General features: G+C 39.9%; 1 protein-coding gene across 45 annotated transcripts in view; it reads left to right on the forward strand.

Moving 5' to 3' along the window:
* The window catches only part of LOC137137301 (neurexin-1a-like), a 230,960-nt gene that overhangs the window by 116,306 nt on the left and 94,603 nt on the right, over nucleotides 1-20,051 (forward strand). For 39 of the 45 annotated variants that reach the window (XM_067523669.1, XM_067523686.1, XM_067523678.1 and 36 more), the window contains one exon: nucleotides 1,067-1,186. In XM_067523669.1, coding sequence (XP_067379770.1) covers nucleotides 1,067-1,186 — 120 coding nt within the window. Of the gene's footprint in view, nucleotides 1-1,066; nucleotides 1,187-15,834; nucleotides 16,165-16,216; nucleotides 16,947-20,051 lie in introns of those variants that run through there. The other 6 variants (XM_067523713.1, XM_067523729.1, XM_067523705.1 and 3 more) reach the window with 4 other exon arrangements.

Below are 20,051 nucleotides of genomic sequence, written 5' to 3' on the forward strand. Positions count from 1 at the left end.
TGAGCAACAGTTACTGTGGCGACAATTAAAAAGAAAAAAAAAAGAGAAAATATACAATATGAGCGTGAGGCTTTAATGTATCCCTGTATCTAACAGCTAAACAGCTTGTTTCATAATCTTGATGAACAGAATAATAAAAGCTATACATTAAGATGTTTTTTCATATATAAGTATTATACAATATCAACATTCATCCATACTAACTAATGCGGTGCTATTGTTTCCATTAAATAAATAATGTCAGCATCACTGTCACACAGACAACCAGGTGCTATAGTCTGTACAGCTGAATGCTTACTCAGGCTGACAAATCACCTGACTGACATTATGATAAAATGGTGGCTATGATAGAGGCACAAGCAAATAAACACTGACTGTAAGTACATCTAGAAGCACTGTTACATTGATATTTAAAGCACATGGAGGACTCAGCCCCCTATTGATTAAGAGCTAAGCGTTCTCTTGTTACCCCATTCACAGCTGGTAATAACATGGCTGATCAGATTGCAATCAGACTGTGCTTAATAGAGGTGTTTAATCGAGGTGTGGAAGATACGCTGAAGACAGATTGTAATCTGGCTGCACAAACCAACATATACGTATGTTCAGGGATGCATGACAGTTTGAAGATGGAAAGGAGAGCTGGATTAAAGTCTCTCTGGAGAGTGCATATAATTAGTGCATATAATTTTATTTAATCCTCTTCTTTAAATCACAAATGAGAGATTTAATCTAAGTTTTAAATAAATCTTAAATTACCTAAAAATCTTGTGTTTTTAAATGCTGTTTTTTAAATGTGTGAAATTTTTGTTGTATCTATTTACCGAATATGATAAAAGTTAATGTAACGGTATTTGTAGTAAGAATACAAAACGACTAAATACACAGTTGTTAGTGTGTTTGAATAGGATATGAATGTTGGTTCTGTGTGTTCTTCTGTTTGCAGAAGCCTATTGTCTGTATGTTGTGCGTGATATTTAATTTTACTCCAGAGTCTTTTTGCAGACTGTGCTGTCTGTTATCATAAAAGTCTGCTCACCAAGTTGCTATTTGTCTCCACATGCAGGCCCCAGCACTACATGCCAGGAGGACTCTTGTGCCAACCAGGGTGTGTGTCTTCAGCAGTGGGAGGGCTTCAGCTGTGACTGCAGTATGACGACATTCGGAGGACCACTGTGCAATGATGGTAGGATTATTCTTAACTCTTTCGCTTCAGCTTTTTATTAATTTTGTATTCTTCGAATCAGACCAAGACATAGTACACACGCAACCCTTGTTGATTATTCAGTCCCTCAAGGAATTTGCAATGTAGTGATCTTAACAATAAATTCAACCAGTCCCCAATGAATTCTGCACAGCCTTGCAATTTAAACCTTAAGCAATATGCATTACAACTTTTTTAAAAAGCTGTTGCAAAATGCTGCAACAATAACAAAAATGGCTGCGAAATCCTAATCAGTAAGAGACTGATTATTGAATGGTAAGTCTTAATATATCATTCAAGTCCCCAGATATCACACAAAATGGCATGTCCTATACACTTCTCACAGGATTGGATGCATAATTCTTTCCATCTGTTACGCTAATTAAAATGTGTCCAGAAAATGTTCAGCGTTAGACTTTTAAAAGTGGGCGTTATCATCAACACCATGGCCATTTATATCCCATGCTTTCACACAGCAAATACATTCCAGCTCATTATTGTTTCCTATCTGTGTGTGATAATTGCGTCCTCAGGAAGCACAGCGTTTGCCAGAAATATGACATATTTGTTTTGTAAACTCTCAGATCAAACTAAGTAAAGACCGAAAAGCATCCACTATGTTCTGTACGCCATGACTAATATGTTGTAGCTTGTGTCACATTCATTCTAATTGACAGACTTTTATTTCAGTATCTCTGCTTTGAATATTTATTGTGTTCAGCAAGGAAGTAGAGAGCTGTAACAGCTCTGTAGAGTGAAGTCATTTCTGACATCTGGCTGACAGTTTAGTGAAAGCTCATTAAAATTTGAAAGTTGTACCACTAGAGGGGGCAACAAACATTGTGTTCTAATAAATAATAAATAAAAGATCAACACCAAGTCAAACTACCAAATAATATACATATATACTAGTCAAACAATGTCAATGATGTTAAGTATTAACTGATAAAATGGAAGTGTAAAAATGTCAAACCGTCTTTTGAGCAGCATGATGCAATTTAAAAGTTTGGTGTTGTCTAAAAAACAGCTAAATGGCCATTTGGTTTGAGGGACTGTGTGCTCATTAATGTTTAGCTTTTGAGAGAACTAGGGTAATGTCAGCTCCACCTTTTAGAAAATGGGCTATTCTCTTATGCAAAGCATGCACAGGGGATTTTGTTTGGTCATTATTTTCTTCTGCAGCGGTTCACACAGTAAGGGGTGAATGGGCAAAGTGCTGAACTGCATTAAGGAGAAAGGAACAGAGTGGGCAGTCTGGAGATGACACAAAAGTAGAAGAGAGAGCACAATAAATGTTAATGCATTCTGTGTCACTTCTACCGTCCTGATAAGACCCATTCTTTTTTTATTAACAGTACGCCTTAATAGAGTCCTTTGCAGCCGCACACCCTGAACATATCTGCAGCCTATGATAACACTAAAAGGATACTTGTGTCCATGCAATATGCTTAAGTGTAGCTTGTCCTGTGCTTGAGTGTAGCTCATCCCGATCCTGCCCCTTCTTTGCACGTTTTACTCTCAAACTCACTTCTTAGACCACGTTTGGATAAAGAAAAGAGTGGGACTCGTGCGGGAGGTGTCGAGGGGTATTTTTCACGACGAACTTCTCGTGAACCTTTCTGAGGTGTTAAAAGGGAGGAGAAATGCAGTTTGGAAGTTTTTTTCCTTTCCTTCTGTCATGCATATTCATTCTAGGCAGGCCCGAAGTGCTCATTTACAGCAGTGGGAGCAGAGCAGCTCACAGGACATGTAAAAGCGCTCTACCTGCTGAGTCTAGTTACTGTAGCTAGTCTCATTATTCCTGCTGACCTGACAAAACAATAGGACGGATCAATATGCATTCCCATGGGACGTAATATGTAACCACAAAAGCAAGCCTTCCAAGAAATCTCTTTCACTACGGATGAACTGAACTAGTCCTCAGAATACTGATGCAAGAAAGCCTCCATCTGCCAAGGAAAATCTACGAGTAGGAAAAATGAAGCTGGAGTTGGTTGGTTTTATCTGTGTTGATGGATTGTCATGGGGATAGAGGAGGAGAGAGCGGCAAAAGAAAGCGAGAGGCATCTCTGAGGAAAATATCACTTTTTACTAGATATATTTACATAAGCTGAAATGCAGGCAATTTACAACAGAGCAATGAGTCTCTCGGAAAGCAACTTACATGGTGAGCCAGCAGCTTTTCCAGATATTTCTCCAGTGGGTAGTTTCAGCACCCTGCCTTCTCTCAAGGACAAAAACTCCATTTCTCAACCCCAAAGCATTTATAGCCAGTAATTGTGAAGGTGTCGGTCACAAATCAGAAGAGTTTAGATATTATGTGTAATAGTACAATACCATCTTGATCTTATGTAAGTAAATCATTTTGAGCAGAATACACATTGATCTCAAGTGACTTAATTAGTTTTTGATTTTAAGTAATCAAATGATCAAATCAAAGCTACGGAAGCAGTCTGTGGGCTTTTCTCTGGGACAATAGTATATTTTGTAAATTGTTTGATTTTAAGTTTTGAAAACAATATTTGCACATATTTATAATAGGACTTGCATAAGGGCATGCTATCTGAAATACTGCACTACTGCTATTAGAATGTTTTCATCTTTAGATACAATCCCAAATGCTGATTTGTTATGGATATGATAAAATACTGTATATTTATTCCAAACATGTGTCAAAGATTTTCTTTTGACTTTCAGAAACTACTTTTTTTTTCCTCTGAGGTTTGTAGTTACACGGAGAAAAATTGGATATCAAAGAGTTGCCATGATATTTTTAAGCAAGTGAAGTAAAGAGACATGTTTGGGTAAATGAACATAAAGTGCTTTAAATCACTGAATTGCAGTTTTATTCTGCTGGGCATACAGGCTAACATCGTCAATAGTCAGTAAAGAGTAAACATGGCACATTTGGGTTGCAAGTGTTCACATAAAATGTGTACTGGGTTTTATTTTTCGGAGCAATCTATCATTTTTGGGTTGTGTGCTGTGATAAAAGTATTTCAACTTCAACCAGAACAGCACTGCACCTTTCACTTCAGAATGATTGGTGAGATGATGACATAGATACAAAAACAATCTTCAGATCGTCTCTTCATCTCTCAAACACTTCATCCCAGTGATGTGTCGGTACTTGTTTTGAATGAACTGTGGATACTGTGTCATAGAGTTGTATTTACACAACCAATTATCCCCCCTGGATACCTGCGGTCAGTGTAGGTAGAGAAAAAAAGGCAACCTTTGCAGGTCAGGATAAATAAAATTTCATGTAGAACATCACAGATGTATAATTTATTATAACGATTGTGAAATGTGTTACTCTTGTATTGGGTCTCACCAATGCTAGCTGTCATGAAGGCAGGGGTACATGTGAAAGATATTAAGTGTCTGTCTCTGTGTGTAGTGAAGTCATCAGTTCAGTGCAAACTGCTGCTGGTAATCAGCCAAAAACAAAACATCACCACTGCCTTTTTCTCAGTTTAAGAGTTATTACTACCATATTACATTTTGTAATGTCCACTGGAGTTTGAAAGACCGTTCTAGCTTTCATTCAGGAGCTGGCTTTGTGTGTGTGTGTCTAGACCTCCTGAGGGAGTTTCCCTGCAGTGGTCAGGCATCTGAGGGTAATGTACAGAGACAAACAGAATGGTGTTTGCTCTTGAGCTAAAGTGGGTCGTGGAGTGGCTACAGCGAGGGGTATGCCTTGCCTTCACGCAATCTCTGTCTCGCCCGGTTGCTCTTCCACCCAGTCTGATAGCCAGAGCTATTAGTGCCATGTCAATATTGTATCAACAATGGAGGATGTGGATCGTTCTAGTCTCTATTGTTTCTGCCCAAGGGGCAAAGACGAGCCCCACTCACTTGATTTCTAATGTGTCTGAGTCAGTGCTCATGCTTGTGTCTCTCTGCACCTTGAGGATACTCTGTGTAGCCAATAGACATGGCTCTGGTTTCTTATACAAAAGAAAGTAAAAGGATCCTATCCCTCTCACGTGGCTCGTCTTCAGGTTGTCTAAAAGCAGCTACTGCATTACACAGAAGGACTCACACTCTGACACTTTTGTTGCATCACTCCACCAAAGCAAAAATCCAAATAAATATTTAAAAAAGACCAGAAAGTGAGAATGTATGAATCTAGGGAAGTTCAGAAAAATAAAAGCAGCCATTTCACTGAATTTTGCATTGTGTGAAACAATGCACTAGTCCAATTTTGTAAAATATTTGAAGTCTAATTAGTTAAGAGCATTGCATATTTACATGCTTGTTTTTAATCACAGTTGAATATCAAGGAAGTTTTTTTTCTATAAAATGGGGCAAATGTGTTTCAGTATTGATGTGACTGTCCTTCAGACTTCACATGCAGATAGACACACACGGTCGGGCCAGAATTAGCCCAGACAATTTTGTCCCGCTCCTCTGCGGTAACATGCAAGGATTAGCTCATGTAGTTTGGTTTCGATCAATATATGAGGACACGCTGTCCAGTTGTGAGGTCAAGGGGATATGAGGCACTGGAGTAAACAGCCTGCTGTCACATGGAAGTAATGTTCTCTTTGCCCTAGTTGTGGTCCTCCTTTGATGCAGTTCAGCGAAACAAATCTATGGGTCTGAAAATATTTGGTCTTCAGTGTGTATTGAATGCTTGGCCTAGCTTTGAACAGCCATTGTGCCCCAAGATATGAGAGAAGCAGTCTTAAGAGCTTCTGTGTATTCACTTCAGCTGCCATTTCAGAAACTGTGCAACACACAGTTTTAATTATTACGCAGTTATAGCTTTTATTGTAGAGTTTAACAGACAGAGGCATCTTTACAATCATATTACCATTCTGTGTGTTATACGTGCAGAAAAGTTGATCTTTTTTTTTTAACTCAAGTAATTGCATAGTAGTAGCATGTATTTTCTTTGTACACAACCAACATGTAGCCAGTACATACTTGTAGATAATCTATTCTCACAAGTCTGCTGATATTCTCTATTTTCCTTACTGAGCAAACCCCATGAAAACACAAAAACCATCAATGAAATGATCTAACTACAATATCTTAATGTGGTACAGGGAAATATGTCAGTTCCATAGACACAATACTAGAGCACCAAATGTGTATTGATCCCCTGCTGAAAATATGTTGAACAATGGGTTGTTTGTGTGCCCAGCTGTTTTAGGAAATATTTAGCAGTTTTGAAGGTTTTACAAATGGGCTGAGGGCTGCGTGCCACAGGTAGTTTTTTTAATACGATTTCCAAACCTAAATAATCTTGAATACAGCCAATCTTATTATTTCATACACTGAAATATTTTTATCTAGTATGCATCATAAGCTGCTCTACTACTCAAGGCAGAAACGACTTTAATGTCACCCATTTTTTTTAAAGTTATGCCATGTGCAGATCCACTTTAATACTAATCATACGATATGCAGCACACATATTCCATAGCTCCTGGTTGGTGTTGGATACTGAGTTGGTCTGTTCCTCAAGATTTCTATCACTGTGGGTGACTTTATTAACCTGGAGGCTTTATTTTTCACCCTCTTATTTTTTTCTTCTCTTCCATCTCAGTAGGACTGGTCACTATTTAGCCTAATTATTTTTAATAGTTTTCTCCAATAGTGATTGAGTATCTGGATTTAAATGGGTTTCTATGCCAGGAAGCAGTGGCCATATGTGGATAAAGGCTGTTGTCATGGAAACCAGGTCTCTTTTTCTTCTACTGTGGACGCTGTAACATGTGTGTAACTTTACCCAAGCAGTGAGATCTTTACAAAAGCCGAGTAGAATAACTAACGTCTTGTAGCTGGCTTTATGGATTGCTGAATGCTTCTGACTTATACACACATATGCATGACTTAACATTTTACGCATAAAATACAGCTGTGAGAACTTGTGATACTTGCTTTTCTGATGTAGCCTCATGCTGGCACAGTACTATTAGTATGGAGTCCCAGCATTTTCTGACATATGTCGGATCACTTCATGAGGCATTGCAGTAGTTTGTATGCTGTGACAAAATTGTTGTATGCTCTCAACATCACAAACCCAGCCATGGAAAACAGTTCATGTGCTTTCGTCTATTATCAGACTTTCTGAATGTTTTTTTGTCTTTTTTGTCAGTGAACAGTATGTGTTAGACTGGAGTTTAGCACCAACATTATGCACATTTAGCTGTCTTCATTGTAATTTCTCCTGTGCTCAGAATCTCATCTAGATCTCATTGTGGTGCAGTGGTGAGAACCTAATCTTTGAGGTGTTTTTTATTAATTGTTAGCCCAGAGGGGCATGTTGACAGGAAATTAGAAGCTGTTGTTTCTCCACAACACAATACTAATTAAAGTGTTGACTCGAAGACATAGTATCTGCTAAACTACCCCGCTGGGTGATACACTGACACTGTGAATATTCCCTGCTCTCGTAAACTCAGGCTTTTGAACATGACACCCAGGAGAAGTGTGGTAAGAATCTAAAACATCCCTTAAAAAAACAGCTCGTACTTAACTATTTCAAAACTTTTTATTTCTTCTTTTGACATTCTGTGAATGTGTTCACAGTCAAAAGTATTTTAATTGAGGTTAAAATTGATTTTTAGTTTACTGAAATGCAAATGAAGATGCTGCTGGACAAAATCAAAGCTTGCAGTAAGAAAGGAGATTTTCCAATGACAGGAACACATAGCAGTGGATTATTCTGGAGTTGAAAATGAATTATAGGGGTTCCCAAAGATTAAATAACATACAGCATGACATCAGTGCCATCTGGAAAGACATATGCCTTCAAAATTCCGGGACAACACCATTTATTTATGCCCAGTGTAAGGTGTTTGCTTTTTAATTTAAGGTTTAATTTTTGGTTTATGGTTTGGGTTGAAATCTATATTTTGTTCAGGTTAGAGGAGCTTTGTCAATTAAAAATAGGAAATAAACATCCGTCACTCAAAGTTTTGTTGACCCATTTCCATCTTGATTCCGCTCCATGTGGACTTTGTTGCTCCAAAATACTGTCACTCAACTTCCTGCTTTGTTCCCATTGCATTTAATACAGCTGCCAGAAGGCTTTCTTTCTTGAACATAAACATGTGTCATTTTAGGCCATGTGTTCTGGAAAGACAGATGCTGTTGTTTTTCTTGAGAGGACAGCCTCTCTAATGTGCTAATTTGCTACCTCACCTGCATTGAGATGAAGCTCAACATAGCCAATGTTGAACAATTTGGCCTCAATGCAGCCTAAGGACATACACAATAGCATGGTGTCTACAAACAAACAACTGTTTAGTATGTTGGAGCATAGCTCTGTGCTCCAAGTAATAAAAATATCCACCAAGGGCTTAGGCAACGTAAACTCTCCTCTCTTTCTCAATCACGTGGATGCCACTAGACTTTATCTATCTTAGTTGTCCTTGAACCCAACCAACTTCCAAAGTTTTTATGCATATTGAACAGATTTTATACGTGGCAATCCTTACGTCCTCTCTTATCTGTAGGCAGCTGGGTTGGAGAGCACACACAGATCACTCACTGCTTTTGCCTGAGTCAGTCCCAGTAATAGAACTTTGCTGACAAAGTTATTAAGACGAGAACCCTGATTAACATACACGATATTTGGTGTCGGTGGCTGTGACCCCACTAGTAGCGCTGAATAACAAATTTGCCATAAAATTGTCTCTCATTATTCTGGCATTTAGCAAATCGAAATAAGTTTGGTAATCCTAACTGACCTAAAACAGGAAAAGCTTTGTATGATTTAAGGTCAGTGTGGAAAAAAAGGTCATGTGTCTTTTAATACAGTGTACATAAGTAAACTTCTGTCTTCAACTGTATAACTGAATGTTAGTCTTAGCACAGGTTGGTTAGGAGATACCAGCATGCATTACACATTCTGTCATTTAGATCCATGTACAGTATAAGCAATATACCTTTGGGTTGTTTGTGGTGAACTAGCTGTGGCAGATCTAGTAGTGGTAGGGTTTAATGGACTTGAGCTTGTGGAAGGCACAGGTACTTTGTTATAGAGATTTTTGTGGGCACAAAAGATAAATGCAGTGACACCAGTAGTGTAGTGTATGCAGACAACTTGAATCATGATGCCTCACTCAATTGGTATGTGACACACTTCATGTGCTATATAAATTACATGCCAGACTTTAGGCAAATGGCTATTCATTCAAGGCTAAGCCTTTACTTAGACATGAATTGCTCCGCATCTCCAAGAAGCTAAGACATGTGAATTGTAATGTTGTACTGTTAAAATTGTAACGTTTCCTGGACTACTAAAGCTTATTCAATTAGGCCAGTTATGCTGCCAAAACTCATGTGTTGTGGAACATATAAACAACTGTCCTATTTTTGCATCCAGCAACATACAGTATCCTAGTACCTGATCCCTGTACAGCCTGCTACTACTGCCTGGCAAAGTGCTTATTGTTCTGACTGTCTATTGTACCCACTGGTGGTCTCCTCTGATGTCTGAAAGCAATGGTCACAATATTGTCATGTTGTTGATGTACATTGGTGACAGGTTCCCATGACACTTCCTCCTCTTGAGAGACCTTTTAATCCAAAGCCAAAAAGCACTCCCAGAGCTCAACTGGCACTACAGAGGGTGTTTCTTCTTGCCCTTGAACACCCAGCTAAGATGAAAACCTTCTTGAAAATGGAGGAGCCTGAACCAAATTGTAAAGGAATACTTCAACAACAGAATTGGGTGCCATAAAAGTGAGGGCAAAGTGAGACCATGTATGATACTTTCTTTCTTTAGACATGAAGGTTCATCTCATTCACCGGATTTTATGTAACTTGAATCATTCAAAACCAAATTAGTACTGAATTTACTCACGGTTGGGATTAGCTTCAGCATCTCTGCAACGCTTAACAGGTCAGGCAGTTTAGATAACACATAATGGATGAATGAAAACTATGTATAACGTCACATCAGGTGTAATTGAAGTTCAATTAAAGTGCACTTGAAATGAAGACCCTTGGAACAGAAGAGCCTGAGGTAGTAGTGTTCATTGACGGAATCTTGAGTATGAATGAGAAGCTTGTATTGTGCTTTTTGAATGTACATCCAAGGATCTTCACTTGTCTGCCAGTTTAGTGGCTGCAGAAAGCCTTTGAATTTAAAGAGCTAAGCTTCTGATTGCATATATTTATAAACTGGAACAAAAATGAGTAGTTTTATTACAAAAGATAAACACTTTAATATTCATTGTCTCAGTTAGCTGGTGTGAGGCAGAGTGGTTCATTGACAAAGAAGCTGTGGGCTTCTGGAATGAGACACCGTCCGCCCTTGACCTGTTCAGAAGGACTCTCTCAGGGTAGGGGACTGATCTACTTGGGACGGATTTCAGGAGAGAAAGACAGAGAGAGACACAGTCAACCGCTGACCCACTGCATCTTGGGAACTGTCAGAGGAGATAGACAGAAAGCCTCCAGAAAGCTGGCGACCTGTGACCCCTATCTCCCTCACTGACAGTTAGGATTTGGTTTATGCATTCACAGACACATCATCATCACGCACATACACCCTCACTCACTGACACGCACGTAATAATGTACGTACAAACACAACCTTTATTTGCACTTACGTACAAGGATTTTTGAATGTTATTTCCTCTGCTCTTGATCTTAATGTGTATATAAATGGATTTATGGAAATGAATAACACTTTTGTGGTATCATTTATGCATTAGGAGGAAAAGAAATGCCACTTCCTCACATCAGCCAGATTCCAAAGCATCTCTTGCCAGCAGAATCCAGTGATTGAAAGGAGCAATAGGAGCCTATTGGTTAAACAACCATCTCAGTCTGAGACCAATGCTGTTTATTTTCTATATGCAGTTTGGGCCTGCTCCAGTGCTGATAATGGAAAGCAGACTGTGTGCAGTGTGAACATGTGCATATTTATATTTCTGTGTATATGTACTGTATATCTATGTTTATGCTAAAAATGAGGAAGAAAACACTATCATTATTTGACTATAGCCACATCACTGTTCTTTTATGATGATATATAATGATGCAGAGAAAATCCTGCATTATGCCGAATATGTTATAGCCACACATCAACTTGGACAATACGAGACAGTGCCTTTCCCTGAAAGCAGCAAACCCAAAGACAAGTGCTGCATTGTGTGAATACTGAAAAATTAACATAACTTTCAGCATTAACAGTATCAAAGGGTTTCTTTTTTTTTTTTTTAAGCTTCATTTAGAAGCTCTGGTAAATTAATTATAATGTCCAAGTCATTTGAGACAAAATTAGAATGAGGATGAATGAGAATTATTGTGGAGTTTTCGTTTCTTAGTTTTTCTCTAAGCGAAAATAAAGTCATTCCATTACACCACCATGCTCTGCCATTTGCTGATTTGATTTTACTGCACTAAATGTGCATTATTACCTATTAGTGTGCTGTTTTATCAGCTTGAGTGGTGTTATTTATGTAGTTTTCACAGCTTGCATAATGAACAGTTTGCGCCACACAAATCTCTATACAGTGCAAAAGGGTTACTGCATTTTTATATATGCCAAGACATTTGATGTTTGTATAGCTGATATCTCTTAGCTTACGCACATGCATGCTCTATTTATTCTGTTTAATAATTCATTCATGAAAGATGCATATTATTAGACTAATCACCTAATGACGAGCACAGACATGGTTGTTGCGATTAGGTAATCCTTAAGCTGAGGCACAGCAACCAGCTAGACATGCTGGGGGGGTCGATAAATTAGAAACCAGCAAGTCGATGCCTCTTTGACCTGTGGAGGTCAAACATTACCTTACTCACTGATACATTAGAGCAATCTGTTAGACAGGGACCCTGATGTAACATCCTCTGCTAACACAAACCGTATTGACACTCTGGCCTCCCTCTGTGTTGAAATGCTGTACAGCTTGTGTGTTTATATTGAGTGTTGTCTCCCTGTATCTGTCTGGTCTTATCATGTCACTGCTTGGGATGATTAAGACAGCACCGAGTTTCTATTTTTGTACACTTGCACACATTAGCATGAGTGCATTGTGTGCCCCCCTCTCTCAAAATGTATTGTTTCCATGACAGAATGAGTAATGGCACATCAGTGTGTAACAATATATTAATTTTGAATATCTATGGCTGTGTGTTGGAGAGGTGACATTGTGCATAGTAAAGATGTACTGTAAGAGCTGCTTGTTTCTAACACACTAGGACAATGGCCAGTTTTTTGATCCCTTACTGCTTCTTTATATTTTCGAATGACAACATACTTGTACCTTATCAAACATTTACACTAGAAACAAATGCCTCTAAACACTCTTGCTTGTAGGGACACACATGTTGCAAAACCTTGTGCAGATGCGTCAATTCCAGCACACAACAGGTAGACCCGGTCCATGCATGACTTCACCTGCATGCTCGTTCTATTCTGAGCCCACTGTAGCATCTGATGTATTAATCAACAACTGCTAAGAGCTTATGCTAAATGTAAACCACTGGAAGCATGCCATTTCTTGACTCTTCATGATCCCACTGATTGTGATAAGTGAAATTATTTCATTTGCTGCAGTCACATCAGTGTTTGAGGAAGGAAAACATTGCTGTCATAGTATTTTTAAGTGTCAGTCCCTCACTGAAGAATCTCTTCATGTGTGATAAAGTGGCTCCTGATGGCCCTTTAACTGATTTAAAGGCTTTGCTCCGATCAGGTCAGGTAGTCTTAGGCCACCCATCTGCCGCTTTCCATCCACTCTTTTTTCCAGTCCTCCAAAAATCATCTCATCAGCTCAGTGCACTGTGGTTGTAGTCTTAAGTGAGTAACCAAGACTACTCGTGTCCTTTTATACTCTTTTCCTCCCCAAGGGACTATTACACCGAAGGCCAATCTCTCCTCTGCTCACTGATCACTTACTTCAGATTGGAGGGAAAGTCGTCCACCCTTTTCAACAGATTTCTCCTTTTTGCTTTTTAGATCACTGTCCCTGTCTTTACTGTATGGGTTTTTACCTTAAAAAGAAACAAAAAAAACAGACAACTGTAGATTCAAAAGGGGAAATGCGCTCAAAGCATCGCATGCATCAGAGACTTGCACAATCCTTTGGGTCTTATATGGAAACAAAGATGAGCTGTTTCTGGCTTTCTGTCAAGAAGACATCTCAGTAACAGGAACCAGAGTCAGAACACAATGGGAACAAAAAAAGAGGATTTTTTTTTTTCATTTCATGGCCGACACTCTACAATCATCTGGTTAAAGCCGGATGAGATCTGTAACTGCTGAAATTAGTTTATTCTGTGGTCCCAGGTGTGTTGTGCAGAATGAATTCAGTTGTGAATGGCTTGCCTAAAGCTGTATGCATTGCTTTTGCTTTTCTTGGTTCTCATACTTCACTTAGCCAGTTTGTCGGGGAATATGACTGGTGCAGAGGACAACCTGCTGAAGGCTTAGTGCCATTTCTTACACAAGCTTTTTGGGATAAATAATAATAATGATTTGTTGATGGCTCAGGGAATTTTGCATTTAGCATATGAATATCAGGAGTCGTATGATGCAATGATGCAGCCTTTTTAAATGTTTTTCTATTGGGAACTTCAACTAAAGCTGAGGACCTTTTGTTATACGGTTAAATATCACTGACTTGCTTTGTGATAAGCCTACAGACCTTCTGTGCACTTTACAATTTGGCCACTTGGGGGCACAAATGAACAAGCAACTAATGATGAACGTGATAAAGGTATCACCTCACTGCTGATGTCATTAACTTCAGGTGCTGCATACTAACAGCATTTCCACCAAGTACCCGGTGCAAACTTGGTGAAAAAAGTGTGATGATAGACACACATTAAACTTCTATTCACCGAGATATTAGGCTTTGCATTTTTAGATCTGTTTGTTTCTCTGTAAAAGTTTGCTGTTGAGGACATAGTAAGTCAGGTTGTCCTTGACAAACAGCCCTGATAGATTGCCTTATTAGGTGTAATTATGCAGATTGCACTGCTGATAATTATAAAAGTGTAAACACATCCAGCAGGAACATTCCTTTTCACCATTGCAAATGAGAACAGAGAGGTGGTTCCATGCTGCTGACTTTTTATCACCAGGTGGCTGCACCAATTTATTGAGATTCTACGAGGTAAGAAGAACACAGTGTGGCTAATGTGTGCATCATCTGCTTTTACTTCACTCTCTTTTTGCTACAGTATTGGAATTTAATACCAGTTACATTCCAGGACTTATACTCATTCCAGATGGTGGATGATGTTCATCTTACCAGTTATGGTCATCTTGCAACAATAAAGTGTCTGTTCTGTTCTTTTTTTCCCCCCATATTTAAAATTACATTACCAGCAACGTGCTTTAAACTGAGCCCTCATTTGTACTCAGTAATGGATCGAGTGAAATATTTGTCACTAATGTTAATTTACTTGGTTCCTGCTTTCCTAAAGGCGTCTTACATCGTCTTCATGTGAATGGGCAAATGAAAGAGAAAATGGAGGAGGACATATTATCCTCCGTGTCACGCAGCCTAAGTTGGCTTTCTTTGGGCATGAAATGCTTGTGTATTCCCCGTAAACCGTAAAGATCAGCTCAGCAGTGCTTACATTTTTTTTTCCTCCAGCTTAGAACACTGCGTTTCAAAGGGGAGGATGTTGAATGGCCAGTGTGCAAACAGAAGCAGGCACACTGCAGCTGAGCCTTGTGCTCCCCAGTTCTGAACTCTGAACACTGAGCACACTTCCCAGCTGAACCGCATTGTGTTTATCAGCGGGGCTTTTATGTCCACATGTTCTCTACATTCCCGTAACCCGTGATGCACACTGAGTCTGCGATCAGCATTCCCACTTTTGGAGAAATGGTCTTTTATTAGCAGGCGACGCAGACTTGCCCAGATTCAGCACCATCTCTGCAGACAGTGCTCAACTGCCAGTTCTGGCACTGTGCTTGCTTTGTTTACATATGTGTATGTGAGTGTGCATGTGTGGGCTCATATGTTTGAGAGAGAGGAGGAGGGAGAGAGTTGCCTAGAGTGTGTGAGCTGCAGCATCACTTCTAAAATCCTAAAAAAGATAGACTAACCAGAGTGTGAGAACCTATAAAATACAGTGTTCCTGAGCGATGGAGAGACAAGGATTGGAATGCGGTGCTTGGCTCCAGATTTTTTTTTCTACAAACAAGATTGTTCACATCACTCAACTTTCCTAATTTTACAGAGAAGGGAAAAAAGTAAGTAGGTATAACTGTATAAGTATAACTGAGACAATGACAGGAAAAAGAGTAGTCTGGAGAGATGAAATGATAAAACTGTAGGCAGAAACAACATCTAGCTATACGTTCAAATTTGCTTTCTTTCTTTACTGCTTCTTTTTTACTGCTTGTGAGAGTCCACACAGGAGAGAGGATTGAAAAAGACTGAACGGGGGGGACTAGAGAGAGATTGTGAAATGAATCGGGGCTGGGGGACATAGCTTCAGTTCCTGCTATTCTGCCTAAATAGGCTCTTCCTCTGCAATGCACTCAGGCTCCAGTGATTCGCTATGTGAATACTGCCCATTTGCATAGCCACTCTCCCTCCTGCTTCCTGGCTGGCTGTTGAGGCTCTCCCTCCCTCCCTCCCTCCATCCTCCACCTCCTTCTCCTCCTCCTCTCTCCCCTCTTCCTCTTGCGCACATCTTCTGGAACGGCGCTGCCGATGCTGTCTGTGTGTGAGTGTGTATTCCTGCCAAGGGCTGCTCTCTCAGGTACTGTCGTTGCTATCGCTTGGTCTCATTGAGAGCAGAGATCTCTAGATGGGGAACGGGTGTGCTACTTGGCACAACTTACAGGTGCAATCACGCTGTCTCCCGCACGCTGCTGCAGCTGTCCGCCAGATGCAAATAAGACTTGGATTTAACTATGATCCCATTCCTCTGGATGTCCTTTGAGACCACTGGAGGAGGAAAAGGAGGAAGACTCAGAATGTCAGTCTCGGTTTTTTGAAGAAATTCACTTTGAAGAGGTGCTTTCACTTTGTTCTTTACTTGGCTTTCTTCTTTTTCTGGTAATTGATTTTTTTTTTATTTTTTTTTTTATTTTTTATTTTTGGAATATTAACAGTTTCTGGTGGGAAGATGTTTCTAAATTTGTGAGAGCTTAACAGAAGGAGAAAGAGAGAAACACAGAGAACAAGGGAACTAGGGGAATTGGAGCAAGCTGGGATTTCTCCATTGCCTTTTGAGGTTGCCCTAATTTCTTGAGTGAATGTTTTTGATTGTTTTTTGTGGGATGATTTATGATACTTCATTACCTCCCTGGGTGCTGCTACGGATTTCCTAACTGTGGGGAACCGGAAAGTATTTTTATTTATTTTTTATTTTTTTAACCACCAACATTTTGAGTGGTGTCCCATTTGCTTCGTTTTTGTTCTTTATTTCTCTGTGGATCTTTTGTGTGTTGCTGGGCATAGTGTGATTTGTCAAGGTGAGAAGTATGGGGCTGTAGGGCTCATTGAAGTTCCACCTTGATCTGAAGCCTCATCTGGCCACTCAGGGAAGATGTTTGGAGGCTGGAGGACACAGTTTGCTCCCCTGAGGCCTGTTGCAGAGCCCCTAAACTGGAATTCATCTTCACTCACCCACCTGGCCTTGTGGATCACTGCCCTGGCTCTAGGCTTTGTGGCAGGATCAGAACCAGGTGCTGTGGAGGGTCTCCACCACATTCACCTCTCTCATGGAAACAAGCGTCACCATATTGTGCCTATTGCTATCCACAGATCACCTGCATCCCTAAGAGCAGGACACAGTAAGTATTTCCCCGTCACACCATTGATACAAATGCGTGCTATTATCTGACTTTAGCAATCCTTGTTTACTCATCAATATATGTTATATGTGCTGATTCAAGCCGGAAATATTACATGACATTGTTCATGTTGTGTATTTTAAACTCTGCTTCTCTAGATACGCGCATAGCTCTGTAACACACAGCGAGTCAAGCTTAGCTTTATCCCCTTTTTTTCAGTCTCAGCAAAGTGCCCTCTGTCTCCATGTCTGAGATTAGTCATATCCCTATCTGCAGATGTTCCACTGTGTCCAGATTAGACAGGATTAGAATGCTGTGGCGCTCCATGTTGCCCCTGGGTGTTTGGAAGAGACAAAGATGTGTTGCCTCCAGCTCTGCAGGGTGTCAAGCCGCTCCTGGCCCCTGCCCAGTGTGGAGTGTGGATGAGGCCTCTTTACCCTGTATGGCAAGAAGGTTCATGGCACAGGCATCAAGAGTAAGGAAGGGAGAGAAAAGAGGAAGAATGTCAAATATGTGAAATTACATAATCTCACCCCAGGTTTGCATGCTAGACTACAGAACTCACCTCGGTACAATTTGTTCGAGAAGGATTCAAAAATACTGCAGTTTGTTTTATTTAGTTTTTTTTTTGCAATACTTAATTGCTAGTATTTTTCACAGTGCAAATTTTACCTGAGGTCTCCAAGTGATGTTGATGTTTAGTGTGAGACTAAGATGACCAAAAATATTTATTTTCTATAGTCATCATATTGCCCAGGCATTTTTGAGTGACGTAATCACTACTGGAGTAACAGTGACGTAATGTACCCTGGATTCTATCGAGCAGATGTACAACAAATCTCCATTGTATAGACATAGCCTGGATTCTCTACTGATAAAGTTTAGCAGCAAAATGCATTAAGTTGTGGTAACATCATTACGGAGCAGCACTGGCACTTTGAGGATGTTTTTATTGGACAAAGAGGCAGCTCATAAAGAAGGCAGGAGCATGGATCACTGGGCAGAGTTAGACCTGCATGAACAAAGGTGTCCGTGCTCTTCAGTGATGGTTAGAGAGATAGAAGGTTTGGCAGCCTACAGAGACAACAAGAGAAGCAATTAGGCCACTCTTCTGTGACCTGTCTGGAGTGGGCAACACTCAGCTCGCCTCCTGCTCTCCCAAAGGACCCTGGGGGAATGTATGCTTTCAGGCAGATTCCATGACTTAATATTACACAGTTATCATAACTGCTCCACTGTGCTGTTCTTATGGGAGAGAGCAAGAGAGAGAGAGAGAGAGAGAGAGAGAGCTCTCACGGGGCCCGAAGAAAAAGCTTCCTCAGTAACGTGATTAAATTTTTGGTTGATGAGCGCATGGAGGGTGCATGAATGCAAAATGGGAGACATGCTGTTCAACATGGTACCTGGCTCCAGGACAAAGCCTGCTGCTGTCAAACCCCAGCACCGTTGTTTAAGCTGAGCAGCAATTGGTTTAATTTTCATGGGGCTTGTTCCTTACATGGGGTGTGTGTTCACTGCGGCAATTAATCATTTATAGATCAATTTATTTATTTGATTTAGTATCCTCCAACTGTTTATATGTTTTTATGTATATCTAATAGCTTTTTTCTGTTTCCCACCCCACTTTCTGTCTCTCACACTTTTGGTATTACCGTCAGTGCAAAAATATAATCCTATTAGGAATGTGTTCGTAACCGTACCTGGGTTTTGCTGTTATTGTCACAATGTATTTAACATTGTCTCAAGTGATTAGCTAAAAATAAAGCTAAATAAACCAAATAGAGTGCTGACAGCTAGTTCTATATGCAAATTGTCTACATCTCTATTTTATGCATTTGTTCACTCAGTGTTTAGCTAAATTTAGTTACTGTAGCTGCCCTAATGGTCTGCTATCCATCCGTGCTTTCCAAATTTTCTCTGGGATTTGAGCAGAATATTCCTGTAAGTGACTTCACAGGAAAACACATTGCTCTATGTATATATCAGCATACTGTAAGAGAAAACATCCTTTGTTTCGTTGCTGTTGAACTTGTGTGTCTGTCATTGATTTATGTAGAAAGAAAAAGAAAATTACCATGGTCAAGATGTATGAAATTGAGTCGGAGTGTGATGCATTGTTTGTTTAGGGCAAGCAGTAATGAGGTTCAGACAGTATCAACTCTGACTAGCAGACATACCATTCATCATGGATAGATTCCCAGAGGTGATAGTCTTCATTCCCACAGATGGATTCGATACTCGACAGTGTATGCTAGACAACGTGGTTTTCATCATGTGTTCTGTACCTGCTGTTCTTAAACAATTGCTTTTTTCAGTGGTTCATTGGAAAAGTGAATTTTCTCTAAATCTTCTGCTTCTGCTTCTAAAATCAGCAGTTGGAAGACAATCTAACACAGAAATCAAGTGCAATATACGCTATCGCCCATGTTTTCTCTTGCTTTCACTGCGTGTGCTATGTGCCTTCCTTTTATAGTCATTCTGTGGCTAATATGTTTAGTAGAGGGGAAGTCAGCCTTCAGATCTGTGATGATTATGTGATATGCTTAACACGTCTGAGGAAAGACCTTCTCTAACACCTGCGCCATCAACTGCTCCATCAAATGGCTTTTGTATTTCAAAACTCTGAGGTTTGATCAAAGTCAACAAAGCAATTTAAGTCATTATAAAGTATAATTTTCAAACTCTTCACCTTCAGAACTAATAGATGAATGAATTAGAGATAGTGTCCGCCTGTGCTGACACTGGTGCAGTGGACTGATGTCTTTGCATGTGTGTGTCTGTGTGTGTGTGTGTGTTTTTTTTTGTGTTGTAAGGAGGGAGGTACAGGGCAAAAAAAAAAGGGATAGAAAATGAAGAAAGAACAGAGAAAGAGGGAGGAGGGAGAAAGTGGATGGGCTCGGATGTTGCCTGCTGCCTGTGTGTTGTGGGCTTGTATAATATAATTACTCCCATGTCTCTGAGCTGATGTCATTCTGCGATAGTGTGAGGATGACAATATCTCTGCCTCTGTGAGGCAGCGGAGATGATAGCTGCCCTGATAAGGATCTGTTCTTCTGCTCTAGAGGGAGCATAGGCAGTTATTGACCCAGTACTGAGAGAGTGAAC

The sequence above is a fragment of the Channa argus genome, chromosome 1, assembly GCF_033026475.1.
Source record: "Channa argus isolate prfri chromosome 1, Channa argus male v1.0, whole genome shotgun sequence".
Lineage (NCBI taxonomy): Eukaryota > Metazoa > Chordata > Actinopteri > Anabantiformes > Channidae > Channa > Channa argus.